The sequence below is a fragment of the Pipistrellus hanaki genome (assembly GCF_964339955.1).
Source record: "Pipistrellus hanaki genome assembly, chromosome: X".
Classification (NCBI taxonomy): Eukaryota; Metazoa; Chordata; class Mammalia; order Chiroptera; family Vespertilionidae; genus Pipistrellus; species Pipistrellus hanaki.
In genome coordinates this window covers 75,786,523-75,799,999 of record NC_140524.1, presented here as the reverse complement: position 1 = coordinate 75,799,999, position 13,477 = coordinate 75,786,523, and the positions used below count along the sequence as shown (strand labels likewise).

Below are 13,477 nucleotides of genomic sequence, written 5' to 3'. Positions count from 1 at the left end.
AATAACAAATAATGAACTTCAAATATTAAATTCAAATATACAGTAATGCCTCCTTATCTGTAGTTTCAGTTTCCCCTATCAGCTATACATGGTCAACCATTGTCTGAAAATCTTAAATGAATAATTCCAAGAAAAAGACAATTCATAAGTTTTAAATTGTGCACCATTCTGAGTACTGTGATGTAATCTCACACTCTCAGTACGTCCCACCCAAAACATGAATCATCACTTTGTCCAGCATGTCCACATTATAAATACTCCCCACCGTTAGTCACTCAGGAGCCATCACAGTTATCAGATTGACTGTCATGGTATCACACTGCTTGTGTTCAAGTAACCTTCATTTTACTTACTAATGGCCCCAAAGTGCAGGAGGAGTGATGGTGGCAATTTGGGTATGCCAAAGAGAAGCCATACCGTGTTTAAGTAAAAAGGATGTATGTAGGGAAAAGCATAGCATATATAGGGTTCAGCTGTATCTGCAGTTTTAGGCATCCTCTGGGGGTCTTGGAACATACTTCCTACAGATAAGAGGGAATACTATCAATCTATTTTCCTTCTATAGGGTAATATGTGTGTACATATGTGTGTATTGATACATGTACATGAACAGATATACACACATACATACACATTTCTAATATTTGTTCTCGCTAGTAACCAGTTTCTAAATGCTAATTTTAACTGAAAGCAATGTTTTTGATCCTCTCTACATATCACTTCTCTCTCTCCTGTAAATCAGGGGGTTCTATGAAGCTAATGGGAGTTCAGGATTGCAAAAACAACTTGTAGTAGAGAACTCAAAGATGGCTACAGATATTTAAAGCAAGATTGTTTCTAAACAGCATGCTTTGTGTTCTGGTAATAAGGGCTGAAATTATAGCCTTGATTTTCCCCAGACCATAGGCTGCTCTTCTCACTATCCTATAACTTTGGGTCCCTTGGCAGGTGGGGCCAAGAGCACAACTCAAATGCACATATAATAATAAAAGTAACTGGCTTGGGGGGGGGGGTAAGAGAGAGTAAGTGACGGGAGGGGTGCTTCTTCTTTTTTCAAAAGTCTAGTATACATCTATCATATTAACTGTTTCTTCTGGAAGAAACAAGTTATAATATATAGTATGATGGGCTGCTGGAAAAAATAATAAGAAACATTAAAATTCAAACTGGTAGCATGGAAGATGGCATAGGCATTGGTCTAAGAAAGAGCCTAGACATATACAAACTCATTCTTATTTCATTAAAAATGTGTTTGCCTTTCTAGACTAACAGCACCTTCATCAAGTTTCAGTTTTTTTCTTTAAAATTGCTGAGATAAAAATGAGATCTCTAAATCTGAAAAGACAACATGGAATAATGTAAACTTTTTGTGTATGTATGAAAAGATGAGAGAAAGAAAGTAGACTGGGAAGAAACCCATCCCACACTACCATCTGAGTTCAGACTCTGCTCTTTAGCATTGATTTTTAATATTTATTACTGACCTCAAGCCGAGAAAAGAATTAACATTTACTGAGTATAAACTCTATGTAATAGGCACTGTGTTAGCAGCTTTATGGCAATGGGAAAAAAATATTGGAAATTTATTTATGAGTTCACTTACATATTCTGCATATAAAATCAATCTTACAATTACCAAGGAAATTTTAATAGTGATACAAGTACAGTACCAGATCTCTGGCCAGTGTATAAACTTCCAGGCACTCACAGAAGAATTTCTAAATTTATATGGTAATGAGAACAAACCTCTGAATTTGCCAATCACACTAATTAGCAAATGCATAAGTTTTAAACTCAAGAAAAGTAGAGATTAGCCTCAAAGGTATCACAACCTAGTGAAATTCTCATTTCTGTATTATAATTTATTTATTTTTGGTAAAAGAAGTTTTGTATAATAGCATTAAAAGACATTTTGAGTGGTTATCTAAAACACCAAAAGACAATTAAAATCTATTAAGTTATATATACCAGCTAAGGACAAATATATGCCATAAATGGACAAATTTAGTGAACCCAAGTAATTTTATATGACCATTATATGTTAAAGATGGTAAAAAAAAAAAAAAAACCTTTAAAATGTTTTTATTAATTTTACAGAGGAAGGGAGAGGGAGAGCAGGGGGTAGAAACATCAGTGCGAGAGAAAATCACTGATTACCTGCCTCCTGGTTCATAGGCCGATGTTCAACCACTGAACAACACCAGCTGGCAGTAAAAAAAATCTTTGAAAAGTCTTTGATCTTTGAAAAAAATGAATTGTGGTAGAAGCTTAAAAATCTTAAGTTTCTGTATTGAGACTAATAGACTAAACTAAAAACAACCTAGAGCTGAACTCTGCAGGAGTGAATTGAAAGCTTGCACCAAGCTAGAGTGTCATTGAAGGTAGAACCTGATATACTTTTAACAACAATGGAAAGATGAGATGGGAAGCAGGGAATGCTAAGGACCTGTAAAGTCTTTTGAACTACAAGATAAAGAAAGGAACAGATATTAATTTTATCAATGAAAAACCACCCATACTTAGCTTTCTCAAAAGGAGATACAAAAGAAAACATACTGGGTCATCTAAGAAAGCAAATACAAAGACAAAGATGTACAGAAAATAAGGGGGAAAGAAATCCTGTAATAATGAAGGCACATCTATTTTCAAACAGTTCTACTATTTTCCTTCTAAAACTAAATGCTTTACACAGTGCTTTGAAAGCCATTGTTTCCCAATCTGGCAGGGATGAAGACTCAAGATTATGCTCTCAAACCTTCAAATTTTTTATTATCATTCTCTTGAGGTTTCTTTTGTCAAATAAAAGAATCATCCATCACTTTAGCAGCAGTTTGGCAATCTTCCATTGCAGAGTTTGCTGTAAACCTCACCGGCCTACCTGATTTGTTGCTAGTGAAAACAAAAAATAATGGAAGTTTATTTTTAATAAAGCTGGGTTCAGAGCTGATGCCCTGAAAAGTATATTTTTGTCATCAGAAAAATGCAATTCAAATAGAATCCCTAATATAAGAGTGTAAAACCCATACAAAATCCTTTCATAATATTTTGAAAAGCTAAGGTGGCATCAAGTATACCGTGTCAGTGTATAAAACAGGAGCTCGGAGCACTTTTTGTGGCCTGTTACAATGCAGTGTCGTCATCTTCCCTGCAGTCCCCTACCAGGAGTGAATGCTTGTCAGGTTCACTGGTACCAACGCTGTTTAGGGACCGTTTATCAGACAGTAGTGAGTTTATGGAGGCTCTGCTGTAATTAACAATCCGGTCCAGCAAACCCAGTTTAGGAGAATTTCTTGAGGTGTCATCTATTCCGACGTGAACGCTGATTTCTGAAGGACTTTTCTGTCCCATGTGGCTCCGGGCATGCAGTTCGTAATTCTCATAAGTCGGTTTCCTATAACTGGACACATGCAAAAGTACACGAATTTGAAATAACCAAATGTGAACTAGATGCTTGTTACATTAAAAAATGAAGAGATTTACTGATATGAAATGTATAAAGATGGTCCCTGCTAGGACAGCTCAAAAGGAATGGTGTGTAGTCACATGATCAGAAATCCTACCTCTCAGCCAATGTACTCAATTTTACCCCACTTGGTGCTTGCGCTTGCTATGTACAGACTATATAAGGTGATACTTACATAAGTGACATTTATGATTAAGACAGTTTGGGCTTATTGCAAGAATAAAACCTACCAAGACCGACTGTGGGAGATAGAAGTAATATAAAACACAAATGTGAACAAGCCATCATACTTACAGCTTTAGGAAGAGAGAAGAAAGTACTACTGAAACAGAAGAAGCAGCCATTGCAGCAGATCCCATCCAAGGCTGCAAAACCAAACCGATGGGCATAAACACGCCTAGGAAACAGGTGTGGATTAGTTACAGCAGGTAGTGCTAAACAGATCACCAATGTGTTTCTAACACACATTTACAAATCATTTCCTCATTTGATATTTATTCATCAATTAATATTATTGTTGGTGGAGATTTATGTGGTTGTCAATTTTTCACTAATAGAGTATTGCTGTGAATGTTCTTGTGCATGTCTCCCTGTGCACGTGTTTGAGAATTATTCTAGAGTCACACCTAGAGGTGAAGCTGCTGGGTTATATGTAACATGGGCACATTTTCAACTTTAGGTGGATAGTCCTCAGTTGCTTTCCAAAGTGGCTGTAACAGATCACAGTACTATCAAAAACTTGTCCACACTTGGTTTTGACAGACATTTTAATATTTGCTCATATGATGGGGATGAAATAGACTTATTGTATTTTTAAATTTTTGTGTAAGTAACTGTATTTTCTACCTTTTCTACAGAGATCTTATATAACAAATATATTTTTAAAAAATAACTTGTTCCACGAATTAATCTATCTGGATTTTTAAAAATTTGTTGATTTGAGTGAGAGGAAGGGAAAAAAAGAGAGAAACATCAATTTGTTGTTGTTTTTTGCATTCATTGGTTGATTCTTTTTTTAAAATATATTTTTATTGATTTTAGAGAGGAAGGGAGAGGGAGAGAGATAGAAACATCAATGGTAAGAGAGAATCATTGATCGTCTGCCTCCTGCACGCCCTCCACTGGGGATCGAGCCTGCAACCCAGGCATGTGTCCTTGACCAGAATCAAACCCAGGACCCTTCAGTCTTCAGGCTGATGCTCTATCCACTGAGCCAAACTGGTCAGGGCATCATTGATTGACTCTGGTATGTGCCCTGACCAGGGATCAAACCCACAACCTTGGTATGTTGGGTCAACACTAACCAACTGAACTCTTCGACCAGGGCTAATCTCTCTGGATTTTAATTGTTCTTTGACTCTCTGTCCTCTCAGCATTTGTGTTTATCAACAGCTTTGTAATTGCTCTCATGTCGTTTTGTTTTTCTTCGGCTCTCAAACAGAGAAAACAAGAAGAAAATGACAACTGTTTCTCTTATGTTATTACTAACTCTACCAAGCCCCCAAGTACAGGAGATTATCAGGTGTTTATTAAATAACTAGAGGCCCGGTGCATGAAATTCGTGCACAGGTGGGGTCCCTCTGGGTGGCTGCAGGGATAGAGCTGAAACCTGCAGTTCAATGCTGCCTGCAGCTCCTACCTGTGGCTCCTGCTCATCCTGGCCTCACTGTGCCTGCTGTGGGCTCACGCCCAATCAGTCCCAATCAGTCCCAGCATGCACTGGCCTTAATCCCTGCATCTGCCACCTTCCCAAGGGGAGAGGCCTGAGGGATCAGGCTGAAACTGGCTCTCCGACATCCCCCAAGGGGTCCCAAATTGTGAGAGGGTTCAGGTCAGGCTGAGGGACTCCACTGGTGCACCATCGGGCCGGGGAGGGAACAAGGGAGGGTTCAAGGGCATGTCTGGCCCATCTCGCTCAGTCCTGATTGGCCAGACCCTAGCAGCAAGCTAACCTACCTATCGGAGCATCTGCCCCCTGGTGGTCAGTGCACATGATAGCAACTGGTCAACCAGTTGACTGTCTGCTCCCTGGTGGTCAGTGTACATCATAGCAAGCAGTTGAGCAGCCTTAGCATATCATTAACATGCTAGTAGCCCTGCGCATGAATCTGTGTGCCAGTAGGCCACTGCCGCCCTCCTGTAGCTCTCTGCCCGCTGCCCTGCCTTCCTGTAGCTTTCCCTGCCCCCCTCATAGCTTGCTGTCCTGCCCCCTCCTGAAGCTCTCCACCTCCTGCTTTCTTGCTGCCCTGTCCCATCCTGCAGCTCTCTGCCACCCACTTGTAGTTTGCTGCCCCACCCTCCTGCAGATCCATGATCCAGTTGTTACATGGTCGGTTGTTACACCTCAGGGTGTAACAAATAATTAGCATATTCCTCTATTATATAGGATTACACTTTGATTGGTTGTTCATTTGTTCTGCAGTTTGGTCTATTTGCATATTACCCTTTTATTATATAGGATTCTAAATTGCTTTTTCTTGGTCATATTCCTTCATCCAATATCTCTCATCTGGTCCCCAAGTAATAAAAACCAAACAAAACAAAACAAAAACTATTGGCTATTGTAACATTACATGAAGAGCAGAAAATTCTCCGTATGCTATAATTACAACTATGTGACCAGACAAAAACTAATGCAGAGTAAAAAAAAACCTGAAGTAAATAGACTAAATGCTAACAGTAGTTGTGTTTAGGTAGTGAGATTAATGGTAAATTTGTTCCCTTAAGCCAAAAAATCCTATATCATAAAGAGTTAATATGCAAATTGACTGTAACACCCTCACAAGATGGCTGCCTACACCCAGGCCAGCAGGGGGATTAGTGAGGGACAACCAAATGACTGAACAGCAGGCTGCGTGGGGCGACAGGCCATCAGGGGGGCTGTGAGGGGCAACTAGGCCGGCAGGGGTGGCAGCTGGGGGCAACCAGGCCAGCAAGGAAGGGGCATTTGGGAGTAACCTGGCTGGCAGCAGGGGGCAGTTAGAGGTGATCAGGCAGGCAGGAAGGTGTGCAATTAGGAGCCAGCAGTCCAGGATTGTGAGAGGGATCTTGGATTGGAGAGGGTGCAGGCTGGGCTGAGGGGACCCCTCACCCCCACCCCAGTGTACAAATTTCATGCACTGGACCTCTAGTGTGTGTGTATGTATATGTATGTATGTATGTGTATATATATATATATATATATATATATATATATATATATATATATATATATATAAAGAGATGAAGCAATGTAACAAAATATGATTAACTGATGAATTTAAGTAAGTGTATCATTTTTCCCGTCTATGTAGGTTTGGAATTTTTCAAATGTAAACTTGGAGAAAAATATAAAGTAAAATAAAATAAACCTGTTAAAATACTTATACATTCTAAATCATAATGAACATTGCTGAAAATAAAATGTTGATTTTAATATTACCTCTCAGCATACCAGCAGGCTATACATAAAAAATGAGCTCAAACCGAGACCGGTTTGGCTCAGTGGATAGAGCGTCGGCCTGCGGACTGAAAGGTCCCGGGTTCGATTCCGGTCAAGGGCATGTACCTTGGTTGCGGGCACATCCCCAGTAGGGGGTGTGCAGGAGGCAGCTGGTCGATGTTTCTCTCGCATCGACGTTTCTAACTCTCTATCCCTCTCAATTCCTCTCTGTGTAAAATCAATAAAATATATTTTTTAAAAATGAGCTCAAAAATAATAAAAAGACTAAAACTTCCAAAATGATATGTCTCTAATGACCTCAGAGGATAAAGCAATACTAGTTAACAGTCACATACCAGCAGCTATAGGAATTCCAACCAGATTATAAATTAGAGCGAAGACAAAATTAATCCGAATCCTCTTGACGGTCTTTCTTGATAAATCAATACTTGCCACCACATCCAGGAGATCATTCTGAGAACAGAAATATTTGTGATATTAGCAAGAGACTCTAGCTTAACTAGTAATTTTTACATTTGATACTGTGTATATTGAAGATGACATGTACCTTAGGGTAATATGTAAATTAACTACAAATCTCAGATATTGCTAAAAACTTAAGTCAGCCTTGGAAGATGTTTTTCAAGAACTCTTCTGAGTTCTGAAAACACATTAGGGTTGTATCCTGGTAGAGGGATTAAATACTATTAAAATAACCTCACTATTTATTGAAGATAATTTTAAGTATGTTCCCAAATCTTGTTCTTCACTTTAGAAACTTGTCATTCTCATTTGCTTTGCTGGGTTAAGAAAATGTAGACGTAATTAGCAAGACTTCTCATATACTCATCTCGAATTCTCCCCGTCTCAATAGCTGGGAGCATGGGAATTAGAACAGAATCATCCTGCTCGATGCACTTTATGACACTATCCGTGACCATGTAGAGCAGATTTACACTCCTCAAAGTGCAGGCTAATAGGACTTACCCTTATCAAAACCACATCAGCCGCTTCAATGGCTACATCTGTGCCTGTGCCAATGGCAATCCCAACATTGGCCATTGCCAGAGCTGGGGAGTCATTGATTCCGTCTCCTACCATTGCTACCCGTTTCCCCTCCTCTTGAAGTTGCTTCACCTTAGCAACCTTGTGGGAAGGTAGAACTTCAGCAAACACTTTAGTAATGCCGACCTATATCAGGAAAAATAGACTCAATTCAAAAAAATATTACAGGGTACCTGAAATATAACTCAGCAATGAGCCTTCATTTTCTGCCCACCACATGTCCAAATTTTAAAAGACTGATAATACCCAGTGATAGTAAGAATAGGAAGAGATGAGCTTCCTTATACACTGTTGGTGAATGTGTAAATTGGCACTGTCTTTTTGGAATGTATCAGGCAGCATCCATCAAAGTGTGCACATCATTTGGTTCAGCAATTCCACGTCAAGCTATATTTTGTACAAATTTATACGTGACAAAGAGGTATGTCCAAGGATGCACATTACTACCCTGTTTGTAACAAAAATATTTTCAAAACCGCCTAAGTGCCCATCATTAGAGGAATGGTTAAATAAATCATGACACAACCATACCATGGAATTCCTTGCAGCAATGTAGAAAGAATAAATAACTTTATATGTTTAGACATGGACAAAACTCCAAGGCAATATACTGTTATGTAAAAAGCAAACTGCTAAGCAATCTATATAAAAATGATCCAATTGCTCGGCCAGTATGGCTCAGTGATTGAACATCTATCTATGAACCAGGAGGTCACAGTTCGATTTCCTATCAGGGCACATGACTGGGTTCTGTGCAGAAGGGAGCTGATGAATGATTCTCATCATTGATGTTTCTATCTTTCTCTCCCCGTCTCCCTTCCTCTCTGAAATGAATAATAGTATATATTTAAGATTATTCCATTTATGTTGAAAATACCAAAATGATACATTTGTATATGAACATGTATACATATGAAAAAGTATGGGTGATAGGACTTGACAGGAAGCTTGGGAAAAGGGTGAGGAACTTTTCACTTTATAACCTTTTGTATTTTATACAAGAATGCAGTCATGCCCTAACCGATTTGGCTCAGTGGATAGAGCATCGGCCTGCAGACTGAAAGGTCCCAGGTTTGCTTCTGGTCAAGGGCATGTACGTTGGTTGTGGGCACATCCCCAGTAGGGGCTGTGCAGGAGGCGGCTGATCAATGTTTCTCTTTTATAGTTGTTTCTAACTCTCTATCCCTCTCCCTTCCTCTCTGTAAAAATCAATAAAATATATATTTTTTAAAAGAATGGATTCATATACTACTTGTGTTATTTAATAGAAGAGGAGACAAGGCATTCCTAAGAAGAAAAGACTAATATGAGAAAAGTTTTGACGGTAAGGCAAATATAGGTGTCAGTAGCAGAAAAATGATATGTCAAATGGTGTATTAGGAAGATGGTTTCATAAGTAGTGTTCAGGATGAACTCAAAAGGAAAGTGCATGAAGCTAGTGCTGTATTTTGGCATAAGAAGACTAGAGCCTGGCCTAGGCTAGCAGCACTGGTGAAAAATCTGAGCAACATTTCAAAGAAAGCATCAACAGAAACTGGTGCACAATGTCACTTAAGCATCTCATGAACTAAGTAAATAGCTTTCTACTTATTACAGTAGCACAGAAAGCCCTAATTCCTGCCTGTATAGCATGCCAAATTTTTAAATATATATTTTATTTATTTTTTTACAGAGAGGAATAGAGTTAGAAACATCGATGAAAATCATTGATCAGCTGCCTCCTACACACCCCCTACTGGGGATGTGCCAGCAACCAAGGTACATGCCCTTGACCTGGATCGAGCCTGGGACCTTTCAGTCCGCAGGCTGATGCTTTATCCACTGAGCCACACCAGTTAGGGCCATGCCAATTTTTTAAGGAACCAGATACGTCTACTCAGAGGTAATGAAAATAATAGATAATATGAATTTTTTAGCATTTGAAGGCAAAAAGGAAATGTATATAAAGAATTAGAAGTGCCCCAGCTGGTTCTGTTCAGTGGTTAGAGTATCAGCTGACTGAAGGGTCCTGGGTTTGATTCTAGTCAAGGGCAGGTACCTCTGTTGCAGGTTCAATCTCTAGCCCCAGTTAAGGCTTGTGCAGGAGGCAACCAATCAATGTTTTTCTCTCTATGCCTCTCCCCCTCCCTTCCACTCTCTCTAAAAATCAATGGAAAAAATAAACTTGGGTAAGGATTAACAACAACAAAAGAATTAGAAGTTACTATAATATATACCCCACCCCAACAACTAAGTAAACCAATTACCTGAGAAGCAATAGACCTAGCTGTTTTACTATTGTCACCAGTCATCAGAATTACTTCCAAGCCCATGGATTTTAGAATATGGACAGCCAGTTCTGCTTCAGGCTTCACTGTATCAGCAATCGCTATCAAGCCGCACAGCACATCTAGTATAGGAATACAAAAAAAAAAAAAAAAAAAAAAAAAAAAGAAGAAAATTTGGAATACCAAGAAAGCAGAATAATATTCTGACTTAAAATTTCAAAAACAAAAGAATTTTGTGAAGAGTACATGTTAAGGAGAATCCAAGATGGCTGCACAGGTAAACACCTAGCCGCAGCCGCACACAACAATTTCAATAAAATACAACTAAAATATAAAATGGACATTACCCAGAACTCAGGAAAGTCGACTGACTGGAAATTCCACAACGAGAAGCAAGGAGAAAACCAGAAGGAAGAGCGGAGGAGCTGTAAAAGCCTAAGGTACGGAGACACGCGGCACGCGCACAGAGAGGACAGAGCCGGAGAGGAGGGGCGGCTGAGTGCCTGGCTGGCGTTCCCTAGCGGGAAGGAGATAAAAGCTCCAGACTGTACTGGGCCCCAGTTCCGACTGCTCTGAACCCTAGTTCTAGGCCAGATCCCGGGGACCCAGGCTCATCCATAGGGAGCTGGGCTGTAAGGCGGAACCCCGAGGGAGCGGCGAAAGGAGGTACAGGAGGTGCGCACATTGCGTGCAGAGAAGGGACGGTTGGCTGTGCCATGGGATTGCCCTGGCGGGAAGGAGACAAAAGCTCTGGACTGCTCTGAACACCACCTCCAACTCCACTTCCAACTGAACTGAACCCCAGTTCCGGGCTCATTGGTGGAGAGCCTAGACTGGTAGCAGGCGAAAATCGAGGGCACCTTTCTCTCAGAGGTGCGTGCAGTGAGTACTGAAGGACCCTGGGGATTACTGAGACTCAGGAACCGCATAGGGCGGGGCTGACGGAAGCCAAGGCTGTAGGCTCTACCCTGAAACCACATCCCATCAGGGAAGTTGCGAAAATGCCGAGACAAGGAAATAGATCACAAACGAAAGAAATGGAGGACAAAAAGCGACTGGATATAGAGTTCAAATCTACACTTTCAAGGTTTTTCAAGAATTTCCTAGAAAAGGTCGATAAGACCTATGAGAATATGAAAAGGGATCAACTAGAATTAATAAGGAATCAACAAGAAATGATAAGGGATCAACAAGAAATGAATACATTGTCTGAAATGAAAAAATATTATACAGAGTCCTAAAAACAGAATGGAAGATCACAAGAATCAAGTTAAAGATTTGGAACATAAAGAGCCAGAAGACACTCCTCCGCAGAAGCAAGAAGGCAAGAGAATCCAGAAAATTGAAGATAATGTAAGAAACCTCTGGGACAACTTCAAGCGAACCAACATCAGAATTATGGGGGTCCCAGAAGATGAGAGAGAGCAAGATATCGAAAACATACTGAAAGAAATAGTGACAGAAAACTTCCCCCACCTGGTGAAAGAATTGGACTTACAAGTCCAGGAAGCACACAGAACTCCAAATAAAAGGAATCCAAAGAGGACCACACCAAGACAAATCATAATTAAAATTCCAAGAGCAAAAGACAAAGAGAGAATATTAAAAGCAGCAAGAGCTAAGCAGGTGGTTACCTATAAAGGAACACCTATACGATTGTCAGCTGATTTCTCAACAGAAACCATGCATGCCAGACGGGAATGGCAAGAAATATTCAAGGTGATGAATAGTAAGAACCTACAGCCAAAGATAATCTATCCAGCAAAGCTATCACTCAGATTCGAAGGTCAGATAAAGAGCTTCACTAATAAAAAAAAGCTAAAGGAGTTTATCACCACCAAACCAGAATTATATGAATTGCTGAAGGGGGTTCTTTCAGAAGAGAAAGTAAATAAAGATAAAAATTATGAACAACAAATACGTAACTATCAACAAGTGAATCTAAAAACCAAGGAAACTAAAAAAAAAATCTGAGGAACAATATTAACTGTTGAATATAATAGAATCAGAGGTATGGAAGGGGAGTGAACTGATGATTCTTGGGGAAAAGGGGAGAGGGAGATGTGGGAAGAGACTGAACATAAATTGTGCACCTATGGATGAGGACAATGGGGGGTGGGGAAAGGACAGAGGGTGGGGTGAGAAGGGGGGGGGGAAGGAACATTTGTAATAATATGAACAATAAAAATTTATTTAAAAAAAAAAAAAAAGCTATCACTCAGAATCGAAGGCCAGATAAAGAGCTTCACCAATAAAAAAAGCTAAAGGAGTTCATCACCGCCAAACCAGAATTATATGAATTGCTGAAGGGGGTTCTTTCGGAAGAGAAAGTAAATAAAGATAAAAATTATGAACAACAAATATGTAACTATCAACAAGTGAATCTAAAAACCAAGGAAATTTAAAAAAAAATCTGATGTACAATATTAACTGTTGAATATAATAGAATCAGAGGTATGGAAGGGGAGTGAACTGACGATTCTTGGGGAAAAGGGGAGAGGGGGATGTGGGAAGAGACTGAACATAAACTGTGCACCTATGGATGCGGACAATGGGGGGTGGGGAAAGGGCAGAGGGTGGGGTGGGAACCTGGTGGAGGAGAGCAATGGAGGGTGGGGGGGAAAGGAACATTTGTAATAATATGAACAATAAAAATTTATTTAAAAAAAAAAGAATTTTGTGAAGGAAAATTGTTCAGGGCTTGGCTTAACTAAAAATATCACCAAGCCAACACAGAATTTATACCACAAACTCTGTAACAAACCTCCATGTTTGTTTATGAACATTTCATAGAGTAAGATAGGGGTTATTAATAAAGATAATAACAGGAAAATGAAAAGAGGAACCTTAATGGATACTAAAATACTCCCTTTCTTTCCTTAGAGAAGTATCAACCAATAGCCCAAACAATTTAGCTAATTTACAGGCAAATGAACTGAAAACTAATGCTTTCTTTTATTTTTACAATAAAGGAGTGGATAGAGATAAAACTGGCATTTCACTGGGGGAGGAGAGCAATCACTGCAAGTAGTTATTTCATTTTTAAAAAGAAAAGTATATGATATTTTCTGCTTCTTCCTAGACCTACTACCTTCATACTTAGCAAGGATTATAAATGTTGACTACTTAATTTCACAGCTAGAAATTTATCCTAAGAAGTAATTTAACAAAAGAAAAGACCTAAAACCTCAATATGTTTATTGCAGTGTTATTTACAATAACGAAATATCAGCTTAAATTTACAACAGGGGGATGATTAAA

At 39.4% G+C, this 13,477-nt stretch overlaps 1 protein-coding gene across 1 annotated transcript in view; it reads right to left on the bottom strand.

Annotated features, from left to right (window-relative positions):
- Positions 1–1,229: 1,229 nt before the first annotated feature.
- ATP7A (ATPase copper transporting alpha) overlaps positions 1,230–13,477 on the bottom strand; it is a 127,380-nt gene continuing 115,132 nt past the window's right edge. The window contains exons 19-23 of the mRNA XM_084869424.1: positions 10,196–10,338; positions 7,872–8,075; positions 7,241–7,358; positions 3,758–3,860; positions 1,230–3,397 (exon numbers count right to left, since the gene is read on the bottom strand). Coding sequence (XP_084725550.1) covers positions 3,121–3,397; positions 3,758–3,860; positions 7,241–7,358; positions 7,872–8,075; positions 10,196–10,338 — 845 coding nt within the window. The 3' untranslated portion in view covers positions 1,230–3,120. The remainder of the gene's footprint in view (positions 3,398–3,757; positions 3,861–7,240; positions 7,359–7,871; positions 8,076–10,195; positions 10,339–13,477) is intronic.